The sequence below is a fragment of the Alosa alosa genome, chromosome 10 (genome assembly GCF_017589495.1).
Source record: "Alosa alosa isolate M-15738 ecotype Scorff River chromosome 10, AALO_Geno_1.1, whole genome shotgun sequence".
Lineage (NCBI taxonomy): Eukaryota > Metazoa > Chordata > Actinopteri > Clupeiformes > Clupeidae > Alosa > Alosa alosa.
In genome coordinates, this window is record NC_063198.1 from 17,518,862 (window position 1) to 17,543,861 (window position 25,000).

The 25,000-nt window shown below is 46.2% G+C and overlaps 2 protein-coding genes across 8 annotated transcripts in view; one reads left to right on the forward strand and one right to left on the reverse strand.

Moving 5' to 3' along the window:
- megf6b (multiple EGF-like-domains 6b) overlaps positions 1-14,080 on the forward strand; it is a 93,647-nt gene extending 79,567 nt beyond the window's left edge. The window contains exons 17-38 of the mRNA XM_048255921.1: positions 184-318; positions 602-736; positions 1,058-1,183; positions 1,603-1,734; positions 1,990-2,118; positions 3,540-3,671; positions 4,360-4,488; positions 4,732-4,860; positions 5,081-5,209; positions 6,217-6,345; positions 8,219-8,347; positions 8,662-8,790; positions 9,013-9,141; positions 9,280-9,411; positions 10,055-10,183; positions 10,658-10,786; positions 11,073-11,201; positions 11,624-11,752; positions 12,338-12,466; positions 12,838-12,966; positions 13,314-13,442; positions 13,631-14,080. Of these exons, the coding sequence (XP_048111878.1) occupies positions 184-318; positions 602-736; positions 1,058-1,183; positions 1,603-1,734; positions 1,990-2,118; positions 3,540-3,671; positions 4,360-4,488; positions 4,732-4,860; positions 5,081-5,209; positions 6,217-6,345; positions 8,219-8,347; positions 8,662-8,790; positions 9,013-9,141; positions 9,280-9,411; positions 10,055-10,183; positions 10,658-10,786; positions 11,073-11,201; positions 11,624-11,752; positions 12,338-12,466; positions 12,838-12,966; positions 13,314-13,442; positions 13,631-13,695 (2,792 nt within the window). The 3' untranslated portion in view covers positions 13,696-14,080. The remainder of the gene's footprint in view (positions 1-183; positions 319-601; positions 737-1,057; positions 1,184-1,602; positions 1,735-1,989; positions 2,119-3,539; positions 3,672-4,359; positions 4,489-4,731; positions 4,861-5,080; positions 5,210-6,216; positions 6,346-8,218; positions 8,348-8,661; positions 8,791-9,012; positions 9,142-9,279; positions 9,412-10,054; positions 10,184-10,657; positions 10,787-11,072; positions 11,202-11,623; positions 11,753-12,337; positions 12,467-12,837; positions 12,967-13,313; positions 13,443-13,630) is intronic.
- Positions 14,081-19,890: 5,810 nt separating this feature from the next.
- The window catches only part of kcnab2a (potassium voltage-gated channel subfamily A regulatory beta subunit 2a), a 137,161-nt gene continuing 132,051 nt past the window's right edge, over positions 19,891-25,000 (reverse strand). For 6 of the 7 annotated variants that reach the window (XM_048255928.1, XM_048255925.1, XM_048255926.1 and 3 more), the window contains 3 exons: positions 23,597-23,717; positions 20,855-20,943; positions 19,891-20,020 (listed from right to left, as the gene is read on the reverse strand). In XM_048255928.1, the coding sequence (XP_048111885.1) occupies positions 19,931-20,020; positions 20,855-20,943; positions 23,597-23,717 (300 nt within the window). In that variant the 3' untranslated portion in view covers positions 19,891-19,930. The remainder of the gene's footprint in view (positions 20,021-20,854; positions 20,944-23,596; positions 23,718-25,000) is intronic. The other variant, XR_007194940.1, reaches the window with a different exon arrangement.

Genomic DNA, 25,000 nt, shown 5'->3' on the forward strand with positions numbered 1-25,000 from the left:
CAACACATTGGATATTTTTCCGTGATTTAACCAATCTTTCCACCAGGAATCAATGCACACTGTGTGCTCCCTTATGCCAGTTACATCCTTTGTTGCCCTTTGCTATTGTGGGATAAAGTGTCTGTTCCTCTTCATGTGGCTAATTGCACACCCTCCTCCTCCTCCACTTCCTCTCCTCTTTAGCCTGCCCTAAGTGGGCGTTTGGTCCTGGCTGCTCGGAAGAGTGCAAGTGTGTCCAGGAGAACACTCTGGAATGCCACCGTCGCCATGGCACCTGCTCCTGCAAACCTGGTTACCAAGGAGACACCTGCAAGGAAGGTGAGTTCATACAGAATTCTCTTATGATTTATCGTCTGCTTTTCTTTCTCAAAGCATTCACTTCTATTTTCTGCAGTAGGCTACATATTTATTGAGTAAGAGATGTTATGTCATTATGCTAACTTTGATGCTAATGTTAGTTGCATTAATGCCCTGTATAGTTATATAGTATTGGTGTGCTTATGCAGACATACTGTCTATCGTTGGCATGTTAATATGACTAATAACATGCTGTTCGTGGCTCTGTATGTGTGTGTGTGTGTGTGTGTGTGTGTGGTTGCAGAGTGTGACCCAGGCTCCTATGGCACTGGCTGCCAGAGGAAGTGTGAGTGCCCGTCTGGCGTGAGCTGTCATCACGTGACCGGAGCATGCCAACGGCAGTGTCCTGCTGGGAAGAGGGGGGACAACTGTGATCAGGGTACACTGCTTTCACATGCATCACACATCTCACAAGCAGAGTATACAGCGTGCACTGGCCATTTATCACACCTGATCTGTTACCTGTAGTGCAAAGGCTATAGGTTCACAACAAATAAAATAAATAGTACAAAAGTGATAGATTCACAGGTTGATTAGTGCAAACAATACACAGTAGATTCATATCTGACAGAATATGGCAGACTAAGACTAGACTGGTAACTGGTATTGTACATTGACATTCTAACAGGTTTTGATACAGTCTGATGTCCCTATGAGGTTCTTATGAGTGTGATGTGCTGTCTGTCTCTGTGCACTGTAGACTGCCCTGAGGGGAAGTTTGGTCAGGGCTGCTCCCAGGCCTGTAACTGCACTGGCTCTCCCTGTGACAAGGTGACGGGCCAGTGCCTCTGTGTGAACGGGACCGCCGGGAGACGCTGTGAGAAGGGTGAGCAGCAGAGGGTCATCAACGAAGCCATGCATGTCTGACTGACTGACCAATTTTGATATGACATGCATGCTGTTAATTCAGGCATTCAAATTACAAAGCATACTGCCTCCATTTGCGTAAGCGAAAAGCAAGAATGTTGACTTTTAGATACAATGACTTGATCCTTTGACAATGTGATAAAAGCGATGAGCTTTAGACCTAGTAAGGCCACAGGAGGGAGTGGAGTTCAAGGTGAAGGTTGCAGATTTACGCATCAGCTACACAGGATTTATAGGGCCTGTTTATAGGGCCTGTTGAATGCACACACACACACACACACACACACACACACACACACACACACACACACACACACACCCAGGACTACAGGCCTAGTGCTTTTGCAGGAGTGTGTGACGTGGCTGTTCCCTGTGTAGTGTGTGAGGAGGGGCATTGGGGCCCAGGCTGTAAGGAGAAGTGCCCCCAGTGTGAGAACAAAGGAGTGTGTGACCGACAGAACGGCACCTGCCTCTGCCCCGCTGGCTACATGGGACGACTCTGCCAGAACGGTACATGCCCCTGGGGTTGAACTTACGTTTTAGGGGTCTAACATTTCCATAGAATGTACAGTTTTTTCAGAGACCATGCTAATGTGGCCATTTTTTAATTCTCATAAAATTGAATGAAAATACAATATATGGCTTGATTATAAGATTGCGTGTGTGTGTGTGACTGTGTCTTCCTCTGTGTGTGTGTGTGTGTGTGTGTGTGTGTGTGTGTGTGTGTGTGTGTGTGTGTGTGTGTGTGTGTGTGTGTGTGTGTAGCATGTCCCGCTGGTCGCTTTGGGCAGGGCTGCCAGCAGCGGTGTGTGTGTGAGAATAACGGACGATGCCACCCTGTGACCGGGCGCTGTCACTGTGCCCCCGGGTGGACCGGGCACAACTGCAGGAAAGGTACAGCGCCGCTAGCCTCTTGAGACCATCCTGACTGGTTATCCAGTCAGCTAACCAGTATTTTCGCCCCTTCCCAAAAGTTCTCCAACGGAAAGTTCCCAGATGGATAGGCCAAGCAAATGCGAAGCAATCCATCTGGCGGAGTCAGGTTACAGCGCCACCTGACCAAAACAAACATGGCACACCACCATCAACATATCAAACCAACATCAGCCTGTATGGCATGCCAGGAATATAGCATGGCTGTCAGTGTGTTAGATTTCGATGGTAATCACTCACTGGGCTGCCTCCATTGGAGTATACCAGTAGTGTTAATGTTGGATGAGGAAGTGGTTTAACGTCATAACAGTTCAAAAGCAGCCTGTCACCCAGTGATGTTGAATCCCTGTTGATTTTCTTTTGTGTTACATCTGTACCCCCTCAGAGCTGAACCCCATTCAGTGATGATTTCCGTAGCAGTCTGCAGCTGAGTGGCATCAATCAATATGGCTGCTGGATTATGGCAAAAATCATAATCACGATTATTTTGGTCAAAATTGTAATCTTGATTATCGATTAATGATTATTCATGAGGGTCTCCCCTGCGTATGTTCATAATCCATTGGGACTGAACGAGCTAACAATGAGTGTTAGTGATCTAATGGCAGCATTCACCTTTGCCTACTGTTATCCCTATGCACTAGTACAAGCTAATAGACAGGCTGTATCATCCAGATTTAAAAAAAAAACAACAGGCGTGTTCTAACGTTAGATTAGCCAATTTACCATAAATTCTCTGAGTAATTTGGTCACCTCGATTGACAGTGATAGTAACAAATTTAGCAGTTCTTAATTGCTTACAATTTCGCCGTGGTTTATGATGCTACCGACTTCAGGAGCCCACACACACACGACCCAAAACTGCTTGAGTGGCCTGTGCATAGAGGAGAGGAGCAGAGGAGAGGGGTGTGTGGAGTGCGGGGCTTAAAGAAGCAGCGTGAATCAGTGTGCTGTATGAGTTGAAATTGTATCTATTTCCAAAAACTCTATTTCTTAGTGTTTGAAATTTGATTAATTGCACAGCCCCATCACTCAATTATCAGAGCGTTGATTAACTTGTTGTAAACCCTTAATTATATTGTAGAGAAAAGCTGTTCAGCTCTTAAGAGTTTTGCTTTAAAGCTTTAAAAGGATTTTCTGAAACTTAATTTGATTGTACTGTAGAAGCAACAGTAACTACTTGTATTTGTTTTGTGTAATGTGTATAATGATGGATATTATGGTGGTCACCAATGTGTTGAAAGTATGTTGTTTCATTAGTAGGTTTTAGTGATTTTTTTAGTGATAGTTATTTTACATGGCATATGTTGAATGTTTCGATGATTCATAGTCAGAGTTTCTCCATCTCAGTACGTGTGTTTGTTGATGTTGTGTGGTTGCAGTGTGTGACCCTGGCCAGTGGGGGGCAGACTGCTCTGAGGCGTGTGACTGCAGGAACGGGGGCGGGAGCTGTGATGCAGTGACCGGCATGTGCCACTGTGAAGCCGGCTTCACTGGGGACCGCTGTGACCAGAGTGAGTGACGTGCCTGTCTCTCATCTGACTGTCTGTGTAGGCAGGCAATAACCCAAGAAAGCACACGCCTGTTACTAAAGCAGGTTTTTATAGTGTGGTCATTTGCTATAATAGTGAGGTAATGAATGAATGAGTGAACGAATGAGTGAACGAACGAATGAATGAACCTTTAGCTCTATTCTTTGTCACCGGGAGGTTAGTGTGTATGTGTGAATATGTGAACACTGCACAAAATAAAATCTAACCAAGTGCTATTAATCTTATATTAAGATCAAAAAATCTATTTGGTATTGTTTTTAGTATAGTAGAGTAGAGTATAGTAGAGACTTACCTAGCGCCCTCTGAAAGATCATTTTGACTTAATTTAAGGAGTCTTATTAAGATAAAATTACTCAATGGACTGGCAGACAAATGTGCTTATTTTCAGGATGAGATGTCTTAAAATAAGTCAAACTCTCAAACAATACTAACTAGATTTTTTTGATCTTGATATAAGATGTAGGAACTTATGAGCACCAAGTCAAATATTTTACATCTGAACTTACATTGAGGGAAAATTAGGATGTGGACACAGCATGTATCAACCAGCATAAATGTGTTCTCATTAAGTGATTTCCACGGTTCTGAAGTTAGAATTAGTATAGTCAAGAATTCTCCTACAGTTATTATCTTCTTCTCTGCTACCCAGAATGCCCTGCAGGTTCTTTTGGGCCGCGCTGTCGCCAGCGGTGTCAATGTGACAACGGGGCGTCTTGTGACCATGTCAGTGGGGCGTGCACCTGCAAAGTGGGCTGGACTGGAACCTTCTGTGAAAAACGTGAGTCTGATGCCAGCCATCTTCCTCTTGCCAACTCCTCTCTCATCTTTTTAGGCCAAACCCTGATACTGGTCCACTCCTCGTGTTTATCCAGTCTAGATGTGCTCATTCTGTGGTCTAATACATTTATAGCAACGTTGTTGTGCATCAATTATTTTTATTTTACAAGTGTAAGTGTTTTCTACTAACATAAAACTATATGTGTGTTTATTTGCGTGTGTGTGTGTGTGTTCCCATCATCAGCGTGTCCTCAGGGGTTCTTTGGTCTTGACTGTCAGCAGAAGTGTGTGTGTCTGAATGGAGGGAGCTGCAACCACGTTACTGGGGATTGTGTGTGTCCAGCGGGTTGGCTTGGACCTCAGTGTAATCAGAGTGAGTGACCATCCCTACAACCCCCCAGTATTGTAGTGTATTATCACCTACAAGTGCTTCTGTTGAGGTGCTTCCTTCCGGTAAAAAATGCACATTCGATTGTCTAGTTTTAGTCCCCAGACAGGAGGTGGCTCTGGCCCAGTTGTGGCCCAGTGTAGTCTGCTGTCTGGGTCCACCCGCCACACAGTCCATGCTCAACTCTGACGTCTGTCATTCACAGCATGCCCTGCTGGTCTTTATGGGGAAGGATGTGCCCACAAGTGTGTGTGCCTGAACAATGCCACCTGCAGCGCAGTGAGCGGACAGTGTGTGTGTGCGCCAGGCTGGAAAGGAGTGAATTGCTCAGAGGGTAAGTGTGTGTGTGTGTGTGTGTGTGTGTGTGTGTGTGTGTGTGTGTGTGTGAGAGAATGAGAGGTGGAGCAGCTCAGCACCTTTGGTTTAGTTTGTTACATCTATCAGAGCTCCAAACATATGTTTTATTATTAAGCAATAAGCCCCCGAGAGGCCATAGGTTACACTGATTTTAGAACAGCTAAGGGGCGTTGTTAGGCACAACACGCTAGTGGAGCAGTTTGTATTTGTGCACTGCTGTACACCAGAGACCTGTGCACTGTTGGCTTGGTTGCTTGCTTAGATACCTGTCTGTTCATCTTCATGGTGTGTTCCAGGCTGAGTCTTGATTTTCTAGCAAAGGTGATTCCATTCCAAATACAGCACATACCTGGTAAAGTGCTTCCTACCTAACCACACACAAGAGATCAGTATTTAGGATGTTCCGCTCTGTTAGGCTATAAAGTCAATGACAGTATAAAAGTCGAAAGGAGAAACACATGGTTGTTTTCTGGAGTAACATCCCATCATTGTTCTCAGGCCAAGTGTACCCAGTGAAATGAGCTGTACTAATGGGAAAACCTCAACTCCAGTTTGAACAGATCATGAGAACATGAAATTACTGTAGGCGTCTGTTTACTCTGGCCTGAAGTTGGGGAGAGAGATGCTGGTTGAGGGCTTCTGGTACAGCTCTTTTATGTGTGTGCGTGTGTGTGTGTGTGTGTGTGTGTGTGTGTGTGTGTGTGTGTGTGTGTGTGTGTGTGTGTGTGTGTGTGTGTGTGTGTGTGTGTGTGTGTGTGTGTGTGTGTGAATGTCTGCCATGTGAAGATGAAGTAAGCCAAGTTGACAGTTGATTTGTGTTTGTGTGTTCCGTATGTGTGTATGTTTATGTGAGTGAACTAATGTGTGTATCCAGCAGGGAGATTATGGTGTCATGATGAGGTCAGGGGTTGTTCAAAAAAAAGTTGAGAATCACTAGTTTACCACTGGTGTGTGTGTGTGTGTGTGTGTGTGTGTGTGTTGTAGCATGTGTGGAGGGGTTCCACGGCACAGATTGTCTTCAGCGCTGTCTCTGTCGGAATGGGGGGACCTGTGACCCCAGCAGTGGTCGATGCACCTGCCCCCACGGCTGGACTGGCACCGCCTGTGAGCTGGGTAAGATACACACACACACACACACACACACACACATAGGCATACACGTGTCGTGCACACACACAAACACACACACACACACACACACAGACATATGCATGCACACACACACACACACATACATACACACACATAGACATACGCGTGCACACACACACACACACACACACACACACACACACACATAGACATACGCATGCACACACACACACACACACACATACACACACATAGACATACGCGTGTACACACACACACACCCACACACGCACAAACATGTGCGCATGCACACACACTCTCACACAAATGTCTTACTCATCCTCTCCCAGAAAAATGCTTCACCCTACCAAAAAAATACTTCACGTAACCAGTGGCGACAACAGTCAACCAGCATCAAACTCAGACATCAATCACATCTCATATCAACCATACACAGAAACCACCAAAACCACTCTCCAAATACATAATGGATCTGACAGAGGGAATCGTTTCCCCAGATTAACTGTTAAATATTAGATAGATCCGGCCCTCCAGTTCAGGTTCTCAGGCCCTCTAGTCCAATATACTGTAGACTGTGCTGTGACTGTTTAACACACACACACAGGGAAATGCCCAAAGCAGCAATCACCCGATATTTGATGCACATGACATGACAGGAATATGGGATGCACACAGTGACGTCTTCTCAGGTACTCTCCAAGTCAGGACTCATGGCCCGGGCCTGGAGAGGATGAGGGCCAGTTCAGGGCCAGGTCTGTGTTTGAGTCGGCTCCTAGCTGGGTTGTGTCTGGTTAACCGGCCCGGGAAGGCCAGTGCTGTGGAGAAGCGGAGCCCCAAACGGAGAGCTTTGTGTGGGGACCCTGCACGGCCAGCTCCTTGCTGCTCTACAGAGCCCATTTGAGCAAATTGCCCAGCTCCCACCGTGGTGTTGACTTCATCGACTCTGCGCGCCGCTAACGTCTGGCAGATGCCGGGGCTTCTGTCTGTGCCGCGGGGCTGTTGCCATGACCGCAGACGGCTGGCCCGGACCCCGAGAGTGAGGGGCTCCACTCCACCCCTAGTGTCCGGTCCACCCTCCCCCGTAAAACGTCTCAGTCAGAGCTAACCGCCTACTACTCCAGTGTGTGCTGACACACACACACACACACACACAAACACGAATGTACTGCACACAGAGAAACATACACTATTGCATACTCAACAAGGCACACACACACACACACACACACACAGACACACAGACACACACACCGCCACATGCAACCAATCACAAACAGTACACACGAGAACAAGCATACAGTATATGCATTAGTCTGTGTAGTATCAGCGGGAGGACTCCACAGAAGCATGTTTGGGTTTTGGTTCAGTGGTCAGACATACCAGCGGCTTCTTGGACGGAGCTCATTCATGTCCAGGGTCCTGTTCCCCGTCTCCCCTCTCGAGTTGCTAGCCTGCGGCTACCGGACGTGGATTTATGATGCGGTTAGATGCCCGGGATAAGCTGAGATCATGGGATCATTATTGCGTATGATGTCTGGCCCGGGTCTGTGTGTGCTGTCATGTTTCTCAGTATCACGGCTCCTCGGCCATTTATCATCTCCCAGACCAGCTGGTCACTGGAGATGCAGAGATACCTCATGGGAACAGCCTATGGCTCTTTTAAGTGGTATCAAGATCCTGCTTCTGACATTGATTTACTGTATGTGTGTGTGTGTGTGTGTATGCGCGCATGCCTGTCTGTGTATATATGTGTGTGTGTGTGTGTGTGTGTGTGTGTGTGTGTGTGTGTGTGTGTGTCCATGTGTCCATGTACTGTGTGTGTGTGTGTGTATGTGTGTGTGTGTGTGTGTGTGTGTGTGTGTGTTTTGTGTAGCATGTGTGCCTGGCCAGTTTGGAGCAGACTGCCAACAGAGGTGCGAGTGTGAGAACGGGGGGCAGTGTGACAGGCAGACGGGCCAGTGTGTCTGCAGCCCTGGATGGGTAGGAGAGCGCTGTGAGAAAGGTGAGTCCATGAGAGAGAGACAGACATATAAATGATACTGGCTAAGCTTATTTGTTACACACACACACACACACACACACACATTTTGTAAGTTCTGAAAGAGAGGTTCTCACATAGTAGGTGACAGTGTCTTATAACCATTCAGTACTAATTCAGTAATTTCTGGGAGTGTGTATGCATGACTTTATTATTATGCATAGGTCTTTGACTTAGTGTATGTCTTAGTTTGACTTGTGAGTGTATGTGCATATGTTTGTGTATTTGTGTGTGTGTGTGTGTGTGTGTGTGTGTGTGTGTGTGTGTGTACTGAGTAGCATGTCCAGCGGGCATGTTTGGAGCCGATTGCCAGCAGAGGTGTGTGTGTGAGCACGGAGCCCCCTGTAACCATGTGACTGGGGTCTGCATCTGCCCACCTGGATGGAGGGGTCCTAAATGTGACAGAGGTGAGTACACACACACACACACACACACACACACACACACTTTACTTTTTTTCTCTTTTGAATGGTAATGGAAAAGAAAAGGGATATTTTGTTTTGGCAAAAGATGTGTTTCTTCTACCATCATTTAGAAATAGAAGTACACCTTTGAATGTGTGTGTGTGTGTGTGTGTGTGTGTGTGTGTGTGTGTGTGTGTGTGTGTGTGTGTGTGTGTGTGTCTGTAGCGTGTCTCCCGGGGACGTATGGTGAAGGGTGTTTCCACAGGTGCTCCTGTTCTCCAGGCTCCTCGTGTCATCACATCACTGGGGAGTGTGGCTGCCACCCTGGACTCACTGGCAATGGCTGTGAGCAGAGTGGGTATAACACACACACACACACACACATTGACACACACACACGCACATGCACATGCACATTCACACAAACGCATTGACAAATATATACACATTACACTCATACCAAAAACTGTAAAAGTTTTTTTTTCTTTGCAGCTTGTCTCTCTGGCACCTTTGGCCTGAACTGTAACCAGGTGTGCCAGTGTTCTGAGACTAACCAGCTGTGCCACCCGGTGTCAGGAGTGTGCTACTGCGCCCCCGGCTTCAGAGGCCCCAAGTGCAAACAGGGTCAGTGTGCTGCTGCTCAAATCTCTTAAGACACTTATTCAGCTCTCGTTTGTATTGTACACCATATGTATATATTTAGGGGGCGCTATGGCGCAACAGGCTACAGCACCCATACCATGTATGGGTCCAAATGCCCACGGGACCACAGATTCGAATCTCACCTGCGGTCATATCCCGATCCCACCCCATCTCTCTCTCTCCCACTCACTTCCTGCCAATCTTCACTGTCCTATCCAAATAAAGGCAAATTTGTTCAATTTGTTCAATTTGTTTTTTGGTCATTTGCACATTTGTAACATGTATTTCAACAGAGGATTATAACATTATACTTTTATACTTGACTGCAGAGTGCAAATGTCAGTACTTCTGAGATGTTTTATAGGAAGCTCAGGCATCAGACTATTTCAGAACTAAGTTGTTCGGCTAACTGTTGTTTTGTGAGATGTACACAGACGCTAAAATGATCATGTGAGGCACTGTTGTTTTTTCTACCTGGATATCCTCACCTAGGCCAGTTTCCTTTGTTATAAGACCTCTTATACTCTTGTATTCCCAAAGCCATTATTAATGAAGATTCTCTGTAAGGCTGTTACAGAGATATTTACTGTAATGACCAACCAGAACTTGTCTGTCTGTTGACCAGAGTGTGAGGTGGGTTGGTACGGTCCAAACTGTGAGCGCAGGTGCCAGTGCCAGAATGGAGGAGTGTGCCAGACTACGGATGGCACGTGCCGCTGCCCGCCCGGCTTCATCGGTGCCCACTGCAACGTCTGTAAGTACAGCTCCAATCTGCAGCATGGCATTACAGCACTAATGCCAACATCTTTTGGACAGCATATTAGACCTCATCAAACCCTCTCTGGACTTGCAGTATCCGTTAAGGTGGTTAAGGAAGCATCTTTTTGCATGTCCATCCATACAGCTATGCTTTTGACCACTGCTCTGGGTCAGGTCAGCAGTGGGGAAGACTGAAGTGTGTGTTCTGGGGATGGACATACACAATAATACACACAAAAAATACATACAAATGTGTGAGTTGGTTGTACTCATTATCACAGCTTTGTCAGTCCATAAACATACTCATGGATGGCTAAGGGCAATTAATATGACTTGCGTTTCCATGGACCAGTCACCAGTCCTGATTGAATGAATAGGGTCAGAACAGGCAATGCTGCTGTGCTGTGGCAGTCGTTGAGAGGTGTGAATGCCTGAGCTGTGTGTTCACTGTGCCCTGGCCTGTTTGCAGCATGCCCAGTGGGACTCTACGGGCAGGACTGTGCGAGCGTGGCACTGTGTGGAGAAGGGGCCCAGAACGATCCGGTCACCGGCAGATGTGTGTGCTCACCGGGACGCCAGGGGGAGGACTGTGGCCAAGGTGTGTATGTGTACCTGAGCTGCCAGTGGAGAATGGCGCAGGACATGTGTGGCCATTGTGTTATAGGTGATGTAGGTGATGTACACACAGATGATTTGTTTACTTGTGTATTCATGTGGCTGTATCTGTGTGTCTGTGTGTTTTTGTGTGAGCATGTATATCTAGGCTACAAGTACATACATACATCTATGGAAATGTGTGTCTGTCTTAGTGGAATGGGAGACGTGGTTCTATCTGTATACTTTATTTCATTGCGGGCGTGTGTGTGTGTGTTTATTTAATGTAGGCTGTGCTCCAGGCTGGTATGGCTCCGACTGTTCTCTGCGCTGTCACTGCCGTAACGGTGGTGTGTGTGACGCTGTGTCTGGAAACTGCACCTGTCAACTGGGCTGGATGGGACTACATTGTGAAAAAGGTAATGATCTATCTGACACACACACACACACACACACACACACACACACACACACACACCTTTTGTGTAACAAATGCAATCATGTATTGAATGATTCCTGTGCATTATCTCTTTCTGCTACTGCAACTACTGCTTTTTCTTCCACCTCTGGCTAGATGCTAGCTGTATGTCATAGTCAATCAGTATTGTCTTTGAACCTTTAGTCTGCACAATTACAGTTGAATAGAATGTACGGTAATGTAATGTAATAAAAAATAGTGTCACTTCCTTGCAAAGCACAATATATAGCATAACATGCAGTTGTAATGTGTTTGCTTAAGAGTTGATTCCCATAGCAAACTTTAACAACACTAATGCAGCAAAATTCACATTGTGAATTTTCATCTAGAACTAACCATGGTTTTGTGTATTGCTTGATGCAGAGTGTCCGCAGGGGAGGTTTGGGCCCAGCTGTGTGCATAGGTGTGACTGTGAGAACAACAGCACCTGTGACAGAGTCATGGGCACCTGCCAGTGTGCCCCAGGGTACTACGGGCACCGCTGTGAACACGGTGAGATGCTTATACGCACTCACAAAATGCCACACAAATATACATCATAATGCAATTCATCCAAATTGACTTGCAGATATACATTGTTGTACATGATACGCCTGTTTGACATTTTCTAAAGTCAGTCTTTTCAATTGGGACCTGTGTCCACCAATCACGTTTTCTGCGTTGACAGCTTCGGTCAAGTGTTGATTGTTGCTAGGTTACGTAGTTTTGATCAGTCGTCGAGAGAGAAGTGACATTGACGAGTCCAGCACTGTCCTCAAAGTTGAACAGATTTCAACTTTCAGCAATCTGAGCGCTGCTGAACAAAACGGTCAGCGCTGAGGGCTTTTTTCCGCCGAGGGCTCTGAGGGATGTGAACGCTGAACTTCAGAATCTGTATAGAAAATAGCCGCTGTCGGCGCAAACAAACGTGATTGGTGGACACAGGTCCTTACTGTGGGGGCAGTGTGAAACTGGCTGTTGGTTTTCTAAACATTCTAGACTGCAACCAACAACTGCTTACTTTAGAATGTTGGGGTTCGTTGGCGTTTGTTGGGGTGTATCTGCACGCACCTTTACCTGTGCACTTGTGTGTTCCAGCGTGTCCAGCCGGTTGGCACGGGCCACGCTGCCAGCTACGGTGTGACTGTTTCAACGGCGCCCAATGCCACCCCAGCACAGGCCACTGTGTCTGCCCACCGGGATACCAGGGCATACGCTGTGAGAAAGGTAACCAACCGCACCAAACTCTGTCAAGAGGGCACTGAGCTAGAAATGCACAGCAGAAGTAATGCAGTGAAATGTGTCCATTACTGACTGAACATGTAATTGACCGATCCCAAGCCCCACCTCCCATCAGTCCCATAGTTACTGTTGCTAAGTTGGACAAGTTTGCAGGAAAGTGTGAGAGAACGCGTGTTCATCATGGCAGTACAAGATATTTAGTCACGTAGAGTAACAGACATCATTATACAGTAAATGTATAAATGTGCTGTGCCTACATAGTATTCAGTTTTGACATGGCATGGCTGGTTGTATTGTCTGTTGTCCTTCTGACCCTGGTGTCTGTGCCACTCTCTCTCTCTCTCTCTCTCTACCAGAGTGTGGTCAGGGACGGTTTGGGCAGAACTGTTCTCAGGTGTGTCAGTGTGCAGAAGGTGTGCCGTGCGAGCCCGTCCGAGGCCAGTGCCTTTGCACCTCGGGGAAGACAGGGAGCAGGTGTGACACAGGTGAGATGAGACACACTGTTCATTACAGTCATATTGCTGATTGAATGTAATTTATTATGTCCTCCTATGGAGAAGCATCATTGTTGGAAAAGTCCATCATGAATCTCACTGAAACTGCTGCACTCTTATAGTTGTACTGTATTAAAATGTCCCACATTTGTGGAGAGACAGACACATTGATGTAGGTTTGCAGTCTGCACTGTCACAGCAGCAGATTAGATAGATAGATAGATAGATAGATAGATAGATAGATACTTTACTGATCCCCAGGGGAAATTCAAGATTATAAACCCACTGCTACTGCAAATATGTTGTGTGTGTGTGTGTGTGTGTGTGTGTGTTTTCAGACTGCAGAGTGAACCGTTACGGGCCAGACTGCGTTCTGAGTTGTGAGTGTGAGAACGGCGCCCAGTGTGACCAAAGGAATGGCCAGTGCACCTGCCTCAGCGGCTGGATTGGACTCACCTGCCTGGAAGGTGATGAACGTCTGCTTCACATCTGAATTGTTAAAAGGCCAAGGAATACAGTTACCAAGCTTAGTTACAACTGTACGAAAAAAGAGAGTAGTTTTTAAAATCATAAGTTTTAAAAAAATGTACTGAAGACTGCGCCAAACCTTTTCTACAGGATTGTTCACATGGTCATTCATTAATTTAACCCACAGGAGTGCCTCCCCAACAGCAACCAAGAAGCACTGCGGACCAATCACAGCATAGCAACTCGTTATAGCCCCACCCACTGATTGGACACCCCCCACCCCATTCCTTCTGTGCACCAATGTGAGGGCAGCATGAGCCCCTCGATCCAGGAAGAGACTGGAGAAGAAATCAGGATCTCAGTGAGCTACTCCCTGCTAGCGTGCTATGGTAACTCCCTTAGCAGGAGCCATGATGACCACACTGACTCTCAGATGAGAATGGATTATTGTGTAATGTGTGTGTGTATATTTATGTGTACGTCTGTGTGTGTATGTTTGCACACAGCTTGTTAAACTCCTGTGGCTGGTTCCCTTTAGCGTGGATGAAGGACATACTCAGTGAACATGGTGCTCAGGTTCAATGTAGCTCTGTAGTCGTACGCTGCCTCCTGTAGGTCAGACTGTGAACTGCAACCCCCCCCCAGCAACAACAGCTATGGCAGGAGGAGTTTCAGCGGTCAGGTAAAGGCTTTCCCCTCCGCTGGCTTGGAGCGCTGGGAGCCTCCAAAGGCCAGAGCAGCCGATGCCAGAGCGGATCTGGCCCTGATGTGGGCCATGTCTCAGCCTCCTCAGATGGCAAAGCTGCAGGAGACTCCTCCCTGCTAGAGCCACGTTTGAAGACACGGAGCACTTTACCCCTGGGAGTCCTGACCACACAAACACACACTCAACGCACACACCTGATTACCTGCAGTGTGTTCCACTAAACATACTACTCTCACTGGACTATTTCCAAGCATACTGTACTTGACACAACACTATCTTATTTTTACTGTAGATTTAAAGGATGTGTACTGGATATCAATGCAGTCTCTTTCAGTTAATGTTTAATTTGTTGATTAATGCTTTTGTTTCAGGCTGTTAACTTGCTTTATTTTATATGCTTTCATGCACATATGGCAACTTTTAAGAATTACCCATTTCAAGTCAGTGCCTAATATGTTGTAAAGTAATATAATGTTCCTTCAACACAAAATAAGTCCACAAAACACAAAAAAATATTTGCTATAGTTAAATCCATGGTGGCCCCTTTTTTCCAACAGCTGCCTCCTTTATTGATCAGGTAGTAGTTTGTGATTGAGACTGAAGTGTGCCTTTCCCTATATGAGCCAGAAGGAGAGCTACTGATGCCCAGTGAGTACCGCAGCCTGCTGGACCAGAGTCCATAGAGATGCGTTTACAGGGTTGTCCTCATCCTACTGCTGAAGTCCATATTACCATGTAGAGGTATTGTGTGCTTTGGACGCTCTCATGTACTGGGTTACAGTGCTCTGGGTCAAGGGACTGAGTACCCGGTCCCTTCTTCCTTTTTGTACGTCATGTTCCAAACTATCAGACTGTGGCGCACTCGTTTCCCTTTAAGAGAAGACTACAACACAAAAACAGTTGAATGCAGATGTATTTATATCTGGATGATTTACACATGAATTTTTTGTTTCATTTTATTTTTAGATCAGGGATGTGTTGTATTTCACAGTAAAATGCTCCTGGCTTGGTAACCAGCTCCCAATCATCTATTCTGCATATATGTTGATATATGTCTTATCAAATGGTGTATTTGTATAAATAGTCACATGTTGTGTATTTATATTCCTGATGATGAGTGTATTATGTTTCATATGAATTATACACCATAAATGATCAGACAAGTCTAATCTTAGCACACTGACTGATTCTATAAAATCTGAATGAGGAGGGAAATAAGTGTCTCTGTAGTGGTGTCCTGTTATGTTACCTTGGTAGTACAGTTTGTCTGTGTTTAAGGTTTGACCAGTATTTAAGGCAGACTTAAAGGACTACAGTACATGGACATAAAGGAAGGACATACTGCAGAATACTATATTGTTGAATTTGAATTTAATCTGGATTCTTAGTCATTATTATTCAAAGATTAATTACCTAAGTACTGGAAATCAATTACAGATTAGGATGAATATTTTTAATAAAATGTATTTAATGATATTTTTTCAGTCAGGCACTCTTTCTAGGTCCCTATTTCAATTATGTGAATACAGATTTGAGGAGTTTTGTGGATTTGATTATAAAATCATGGCACATTCCCAAATATCCCCAATACAACACAATGTTGATAAAAACATGACAGGACAAAGGAAGCAGTTTTTTTATCCATAGATGTAATTTTCCAGAATTTTTCATTTCATAGATACCGAAGCTGTACATATCTAAATTCAGTTTCAAGCACAATGCAGTTAGCAATGCCTGTCAATGAAAATAAAAAAGAGAAAGGCCAAAGTGATGAGAAACGGTTATATGTATATATACACTATTATATATATACATAGGTCAAACTATATACAGAAGATATCTGACTCTCAACACTGAGAACAGATGTAAAGTCTGATGTGGGGTTCAATTCACAGGATTCCTCACAATGCATAATCAGTGCAAATAACTGCTCTTCATCATCATCATCATCACCACCATCACCATGACAATTCCAACCCAGGGAAACAAGCAATTTTCTTAAAAGAATAAAATTAAAATCAAATGAATGACATTAAGTAATATCCTCTCATCATTTTCGTTAAGGTCACATACATCAAACAAAAAATAAAAAAGGTCAAATAAAAGCATAATTCCTGGTACATACTTGGGGCCTATTGGTACGATCTGTCACTGGAACTCAAACGTAGCTCGACTAGCGAATGCCTTGATGTGTCTTTTCCAGAAGCTGTACTTGATGATTTGAGTTGGTTATGACCATACAGAGCGCCAGAGGGGGCGCCGTGCTCAAACAGCCGAGGGAAACACTCAGAACCCTTCCAGATACTTCTCTGACCGCCTAACAGGCTGACCACTGCACCAGTACACCTCCCGGAAGGGACGGGATCAAGCACCCAACTTCCCCTCAGGAGGGTTTCACTACAGAGAGAGTTCTATTTACAGTGGAGCACCAAGTCAATGAAGTTAGTGACCTGTGGGAAGGGGCTAGTAGGGTATGGAGGGGTACTGATCGTGTTGGGGTGGGGGTTATGAGAGTAAGTATGGCCATACTGTTCCTCACCTCAGAGGTGCCCTACGTAACCTCACACCTGAATAATCACACGTTTAAAGCCAAGATCAACTACAAACATAAGTCACCCTCATGAGGTACCAATGGAACTGTAGACTTGATAGTTATCACTTTCCATTTGATTTAGCAATGATACACATAGAAAAATAACATTTAAATGATGTATTTAATATGCACTTATTTTTTTATAGACAATATCAGAACATTAAACTATCACCATAGAGGTTTGTTTGACTCTCAGTGAAAACTACCATTAAAGGATGCAGCGCTAGGCTGCATATTTTTACTACGATGCTCTTCCACATGGTGGCGCTGTTTGTCATACAGCTTGGTGAAAACACTGCATAATTTCTATCACATCGCTTAGCAACTGGGCCGTTTGGGTTTTTCTTTGATGGTTGACTACCCCCAAGTCCCTCAACACAAAGAAATAGGCTGAAGTTAAGGAGGACCAAGGGTCTCACTGGAACTAAGAAATAGGCTGAAGTTAAGGAGGACCAAGGGTCTCACTGGAACTAAACTAACAGGCAACACCAACAGAGTGCGAGACAACACGCCTTTTGAATTCAAGGATCCATTCTCAATGGGTGAATTCCTGTGAAGTAACTATGCTGATTCTCATGTATGCATTCAACCTCCTACAAAGACATGACAACCATTAGATGTGCCCCCCCCCCTAAACAAACAAACAAACAGACATCAGTCACTTTACAGGAAAATCCCTGACAGGAAATGTACAATTATGTCAAGTCGTGTGGGAGGAGAAATTAGAGAAGTTATACTATTGGCTCCTCACAGTGAAGGGAGGAGTCATGCTCTCCGAGATGTCATGCGATTGGTTTGTGCTTGACAAGGGGGAAGTAACAGACAGACAGACAACAGATTGGAGGAGATTCAAACCTCATCCATATGCAAATCATACCTTTTAAAACAATGCAAACAGATTGACACGTTATCAAAAGAAACTACGGTCAGCTTGTCATTCAGTTCATAAGGGGTGCGTTTATGTATAGATGTTGGTCTGTTCAGGACTGCGTCATTAAAAAGGCATGACCAGGTCACTGTACAGGTGCTAAGAATACATATGTAGCATACTGTGGTTCGAAGGCTGGACAGTCCATGCGGTTAAATGAGTTGTTGTTATTTTTTTTGTTAGAGTGCAGGGGATGAGGGGAAGGGAGGAGGGGGGTTATCTTTGGCTTTAGCCATGTGAAAATGTCACTGGTTCTCATCAGTGGAGAGAGATGACCGACCATGAATACAGTGTAATACGGCTTCCCGATCGTGTAAGACTTTTATTCACATTTTATGTTATATTTTCCTGTTTTGCTTTCTTTCTTTCTTTCTTTCTCACTCACTCTAGAAATTCTCATAGGCTTTGTTTTTTTGTCTGTGTTGTTGTTTTTTTAAAACTTTTAAAACTCCAGTCCCTGAGCTGCTGACCAACCAGCCTTCGCTCCAACAGGGCGGGCAAATGAGTGCCGTTGAACAGTCTCTGTGAACCTACTGGTCAGGTACAGCTGCCAGTCACACCTATCTGTGCTCTTATAGGCCACTGGTGACAAGAGCTGCAGAGCTGCCGCCCCCAGTCACCCGCTCACAAGCATGATTTCAACCCCCCAGGTCAAAGGTCAAACACCTTCATCCACAATGTTTCAGTTTAATTTAGAATAATTCAGTAGCTCCTTAAATACTTATTCATGCAAAGAAATATGATAAATGGCAATACATGTACATGTGGGAGTATACTGCAGTTCATAAATACTGACTGGTGTTTATGTGAGTATTTATTTATCTATTTACTCTACTATTTCTGTCAGAAGCCTCATATTAAACTGGCATGAATGAAACAAGCGTGGTTCGGATCGGGTGGGTCCGGAGGGCACTTGTGGCCGTCTCCGTGTAAACGTGTGAGTCCAGTAGGGTGCTGGGAACAGGCGGCCTCAGCTAAATGCCCGACAGAGAAGGGGGGTTGAGGAGAGGATGGGGGACCATCACCAGTCACCACAGGGTCAGGCCACCAGGAGGCCAACGAACCCTGTGTCGTCCACCCATCAGATGTTTTTGCTTTCTTTGTTTGCCTTTGCTGCAGAGCTGCCACTGTTGTGTGGGGACCGTCAAAAGGGAGAACAGACGGACAGACAGATGGACGCGCACACACACACACACACACACAGACACAGACAGACAGACAGACTGACAGATAGTTTGACGACGGCTCTGTAGAGTGCTCAGAGCCCAACGGGATTCACTGGGGGCAATTAGCATTGTGAAAAAAACAAAACATGCTAATGTTAGCATGCTAATGCTAATGTCCCTGCCAGGGGGCGTTGGGGGAGATGCCTCAGAAGAGAAAGTGCCTCCCACAGCCACTCCACACCAGCAATATTCCTAAAGTGCAGGTTTTGAAGAGTTGCATTCTGTACACGTGCGATGTGAAAAAACGATGCGGAGAACCGTTTCTTTTTTTTTTTCTCGACGAGAGAGATGTGCCAGTAGATGGGGGCCACATTTCCCTGGAAACAAAACCATCTGAAGCTGATGGGCGCCTATGGGACATGTGCAACACGTCAGTTTCTCTAACACCTATTATCAAATGTAAGTTACAATTGTATGCATTCAGTATTTTGATAAAAATGATAAAAAGTAAAAAAAATAAACAATGCAAAGAGTAAAATCAAAACAAGTTAGTTCCAACAGCCAAGCAAGCGTGTGCTTTTTTTCCGGCATCCTTTTTTAAAAAATACGTTTCAGCAGAGTTTTGTAATATGTGTGTGTGTGTGTTTTTAAATACGTTTCAGCAGAGTTTTGTATGTGTTTGTATTTTTTTTTTTTTTTAAACTATGACCTTATACACCCCACATCCATTTCACTCTGTCACTGTTGATGTACCATTGCCATTCTGATGTGATTTTTTTAAGCTCTTCTTAGGCTTTTACTATCTAGCTATACATGTTATTTCTTAACATTCCTAAACCCCCCCTCTCTTCCTCATGTTTTTTTTTGTTCTCATTCATTTGATTATTTTTTCCCCTCACGCTTTTTTGTTCTAAATGGCGTAGTTCCTCTCTGGAGGGGCTGTCTCATGCACCGGTTGGGTGTCATTCAGTCGTAGCTCAAGCGGGCGGAGGAACAGGCATGGGACAGGGAGAGAGTCGTGGGGTGGGGTGAGGAGGGGGCAGGGGCAGGGGGGGGGGCATTGCAGCCCAGTAGCCAGGTGTCCAGAGTGGCATTTAGGAGCGGTAGTCCTTTTTACTGTAGGGCTTGTTCCCAAGGATGCTGTCCACCTCGTGCGTGATGGAGGAGGACAACTTTGGAAGAACCTACAGAAAAAAACAAGCAAATAACGAAATCAGCCGTGACAAAACTGGAAAGATCATATGTTACAACTGGCCGATAGCTGATTTCCGATTTTCGGATGGCATGACAACATGACAATAGATGAGGATAGGTGAATACACTGCCTTATCAGGGGATTAGTTAATTTCCTTCTCCAATTAATGAGCAATGTATGTGTCGGTACAGTTGGAAGGAGTACAGTTGTTTTTGCTGTCCACAGCACTTTGCCTTCAGAAAATGTATCTCCACTTAGTATGGATAATGTAGTGTCAGCATGACGTATGTTGACCAGTACTGAGGACAGGCAGGAGGGGAGGCTTGGGGAGCATGCAGAAGAAAACTTGAAGCTGATACACTACTTCCATACTTCAGCATCCTCACACAATAAAGTACCAATGAAGCCAAACCAAACAAATGAGAGGGAATTTTCCATTAAGAGTGTGTGTGTGGCATCTGATGGAGCAGCCTCAATCCTATTTCCAAACACAATAACCCAGCCTGGCATTCTCGTACCCACCCCGATAACACCTCGTCTCTGCATGGCCAGGCACAGCTCATAAACATGGAGGAACTCTGGGCGATGCCCTTTAGATAGACGCATTGTCTTTTCGGAGCACACCTGCAGTTGTCAATTAAACTCAGGGACAAGAACAAGGGCTTATCTTATCAGAGTGGAACGCTCTAATGAAAAATAACCTGCCTCCCACACGGAGACATGTGAACACATACATATGCATATGCACATACACACACCCCTACGACGGCTCACACACATGCCTTGTACACACACACACAGAGAGTGTAGGTTGTAGGCTCACCTGTATTGCTCCTATGTTCTCCATGAGCTGGTCGGTGTTGGAAGCCCCTAACAGCACGGAGCTCACGCCTTCATTCCTTAGGCACCACGCTGCAGAGGGAGTAGTATACAACCATGACTCCAAACTCTCAGTCTCACACACACACACACACACACACACACACACACTACTCTACAACAACGCTGCAGAGGGAGTAGTATACAACCATGACTCCAAACTCTCAGTCTCACACACACACACACACACACACACACTACTCTACAACAACGCTGGGCTATCTCACACACACATACTGTACACACACACACACACTCACAAACACACTACTCTACAACAACGCTGGGCTATCTCACACACACACACACACACACACTCACAAACACACTACTCTACAACAACGCGGGGCTATCACACTATCACACACACAACTCTACAACAACGCTGGGCTATCACACACACACACACAACTCTACAACAACGCTGGGCGCTGGGCTATCACACACACACACACACACACACACACAAACACAGTCACAGTTTCAATCAATCAGTTCCATTCCAAAGCCTGCTATAACCTGACATAAAACACATGATGAAGCTGACCCAAAATGTTTTTAATTTGAATGTGGTTCTGCCTTACCACCCACCTGCTCTCCCACACATTTCTAAAAACACCTAAGCGCGCCACACACACTCACACACACACACACACAAACACACACACAAGATCCTGTCAGGCAGCTTGCTGTTTCCATGGTTCCCGGTGAAGGACACAATATTGAAACTAAAGCGCTTCTCGCTTTGTTCTTATTTGCATGGCTGTGCCCATGAAACGGCACCATATGAGAACCACAGTCCAGCAGGCTATGCCGCAGCATCTATCAAAACACTAACGCTGACAGACTGACCTGTCAAGGAACTCAGCCAAGCCAAGCCAGCGCCAAGGCCCCTGACTCCTCAAGGAAGGTGTGTGTGTGTGTGTGTGTGTGTGTGTGTGTGTGTGTGTGTGTGTGTGTGTGTGTGTGTGTGTGTGTGTGTGTGTGTGTGTGTGTGTTCAGGTTGTCCATGGTTGTGCGCTGCAGTGGGCAGTCCTGTTCTAGTTGGTTACCCGGTAGACGGAGGTTAAGCACAAGGTTGGATGGTGAGTGTGGAGGCGAGCCTTGACTTCCCATCTTCAGTGAAAGAAACTTGTTTGATGCCTTCACACACACACACACACACACACACACTGTTCTCAAGTCATCCAAGGCCACACTGATGGAGTGAGGTGTGTGTGTGTGTGTGTGTGTGTGTGTGTGTGTGTGTGTGTGTGTCTATTTGTGTGTTCAGCCCTTCCCCTTCTGATTGTGTTAGAAAGTGAAATGTTGGCCATAAACACATTAAGAGTGGGTCAATAGCATCCAGGCCATTTCCTGTGGAACGCAAAGAGGCTTTGAAAGGCTACTGACATCGCCTCCACCCTGTCAATCAAAACCTGACTTCCAATCTCCTTGCAGAGATCAAATTATCAGATTCCCATTACTACATTACCCTGCAACTAACCTCAATCATCTTCAGCCCTCTCTCTATCGTTCTTTTTCACCTTATCATCGCACGCATGCACACGCGCGCACACTCGCACGCACGCACGCACACACAAGCACGCACACTTACATTTATACTAATCATTAATCGACAGTGCGTATAAAACACACACACACACACACACACACACACACACACACACGCACGCACGCACACACAATTACAATTATACTATCATTAATCGACAGTGCATATAAAACACACACACACACAAACTGTAGCACAAATACACTCAAACCTATAATACACTCACACCATAACTATTACTTAGAGGGCACATTTAATTATGCTGAAGATCCTCAAAATGTCAAAGTATGTTATGCAAATGTATACACACACGCAAACACCCAGGGACAACTAATGTGGGGAAACCCCTTACATGAGAGCATGACTACTCAACACAAGTAAGCATGCAACTACAGTAGCGCACACACACACACACACACACACACACACACACACACACACACACACACACACACACACACACAGAGGAATGCATGACACAAGCAGGACAGCTCATCATCCCAGGGCCTGCAGCTCTGCCTCCTCCTCCTCCTCCTCTCCTGTCCCCTCCGCCACAGCCGGCCGCTGAGAGCTCAGAGCAGGCGCGTCCCTTTACCACCAGGGGGCAACCTAGAGGGAGAGGACTCCTACAGACAGACTAGGAGTGGATATACACAGCACAACACAGCACAGAACACCACACACACACACACTCTCTCTCTCATTCACAAACACACACACACAGCCAGCCCACCACCCCCACACACACACCATCCCGACCAGGGCGTGTGCAGGGTCCTAGGTGGGGGCTCGGGCGGAGCGAGGATCGGGCGGACGGACAGACAGACAGCAAGAGAGAGAGCGGCAGTGCAGGGGGGGGGTGTAAAACTCGGACGGACGAGAGGACGAAGGTTGTGTGTGTGTGTACAGTATGTGTGTGAGTGTGTGAGAGAGAGAGTGTGTGCGAGTGTGTGTGTGTGTGTGTGTGAGGGAGAGAGAGAGAGAGTGTGAGTGAGTGAGTGTGTGTGTGAGTGTGGGAGTGTGTGTGTGTGTGTGTGTGTGTGTGTGTGTGTGTGTGTGTGTGTGTGTGTGTGTGTGTGTGTGTGTGTGTGTGTGTGTGTGTGTGTGTGTGTGTGTGTGTCGAGCGCGTACCAATGGCGAGCTGCGGCAGGGTGCAGCCCAGCCGCTCGGCGATGGCCTGCAGCTCTTTCAGCTTCGCCTGCTGGCGCCGGCCCTCCTCGCTCAAGATCTTGTCCTTCAGCCACTGGTAGCCCTGCCGACCGACAACACAGCACACCTGCTCAAAAACACTGACCCCCGCCGACCACTGCACTGCACGCACACACTCACATGCACATATGCAGTTCCGCACATGCACACACATTTGCACACACATACAGAATCTCATACATGTGCCTCAACACTCACTCTCTCTCTCTCTCTCTCTATCTGATACACACACACACACACACACACACACACACACACTCACACACACACACACACACACACACAGAGGAATGCATTTATCAACAAGCAGGGACAGCTCATCATCCCAGGGCTCTCGCAGCTCTGCCTCCTCCTCCTCCTCCCTCCTCTCCTGTCCCTCCACACAGTCGCCTGAGAGCTCAGGAGCAGGCTGCCCCCTACACCAGGGGCAACCTAGAGGAGAGGACTCCTACAGACAGACTAGGAGGGATATACACAGCACAACACAGCACAGAACACCACACACACACACACTCTCTCTCTCATTCACAAACACACACACACAGCCAGCCCACCACCCCCACACACACACCATCCCGACCAGGGCGTGTGCAGGGTCCTAGGTGGGGGCTCGGGCGGAGCGAGGATCGGGCGGACGGACAGACAGACAGCAAGAGAGAGAGCTATGGTGCAGGGGGGTAAACCTTCGGACGGATGAGAGGACTAAGGTTGTGTGTGTGTGTACAGTATGTGTGTGAGTGTGAGAGAGAGAGTGTGTGTGTGTGTGTGTGTGTGAGGGAGAGAGAGAGAGTGTGTGTGTGTGAGTGTGTGTGTGTGAGTGTGAGTGAGTGAGTGTGTGTGTGTGTGTGTGTGTGTGTGTGTGTGTGTGTGTGTGTGTGTGTGTGTGTGTGTGTGTGTGTGTCTAGCTGCATCAATGGCGAAGCTGGTGGGTGCAGGGTGCAGCCCAGCCGGCCGGGCTGCATGGCCTGCAGTTCTCAGCTTCGCCGCTGGCTACTGCCCTCCTCGCTCAAGATCTTGTCCTTCAGCCACTGGTAGCCCTGCCGACCGACAACACAGCACACCTGCTCAAAAACACTGACCCCCGCCGACCACTGCACTGCACGCACACACTCACATGCACATATGCAGTTCCGCACATGCACACACATTTGCACACACATACAGAATCTCATACATGTGCCTCAACACTCACTCTCTCTCTCTCTCTCTCTATCTGATACACACACACACACGGATGGGCATGGTTGCCTGGTTTCATGGTCCACTGAAAAAAATAAATGAGTAATTTAATAAAATGGTTACCCTTTTCCCCTCATGAATAAATGC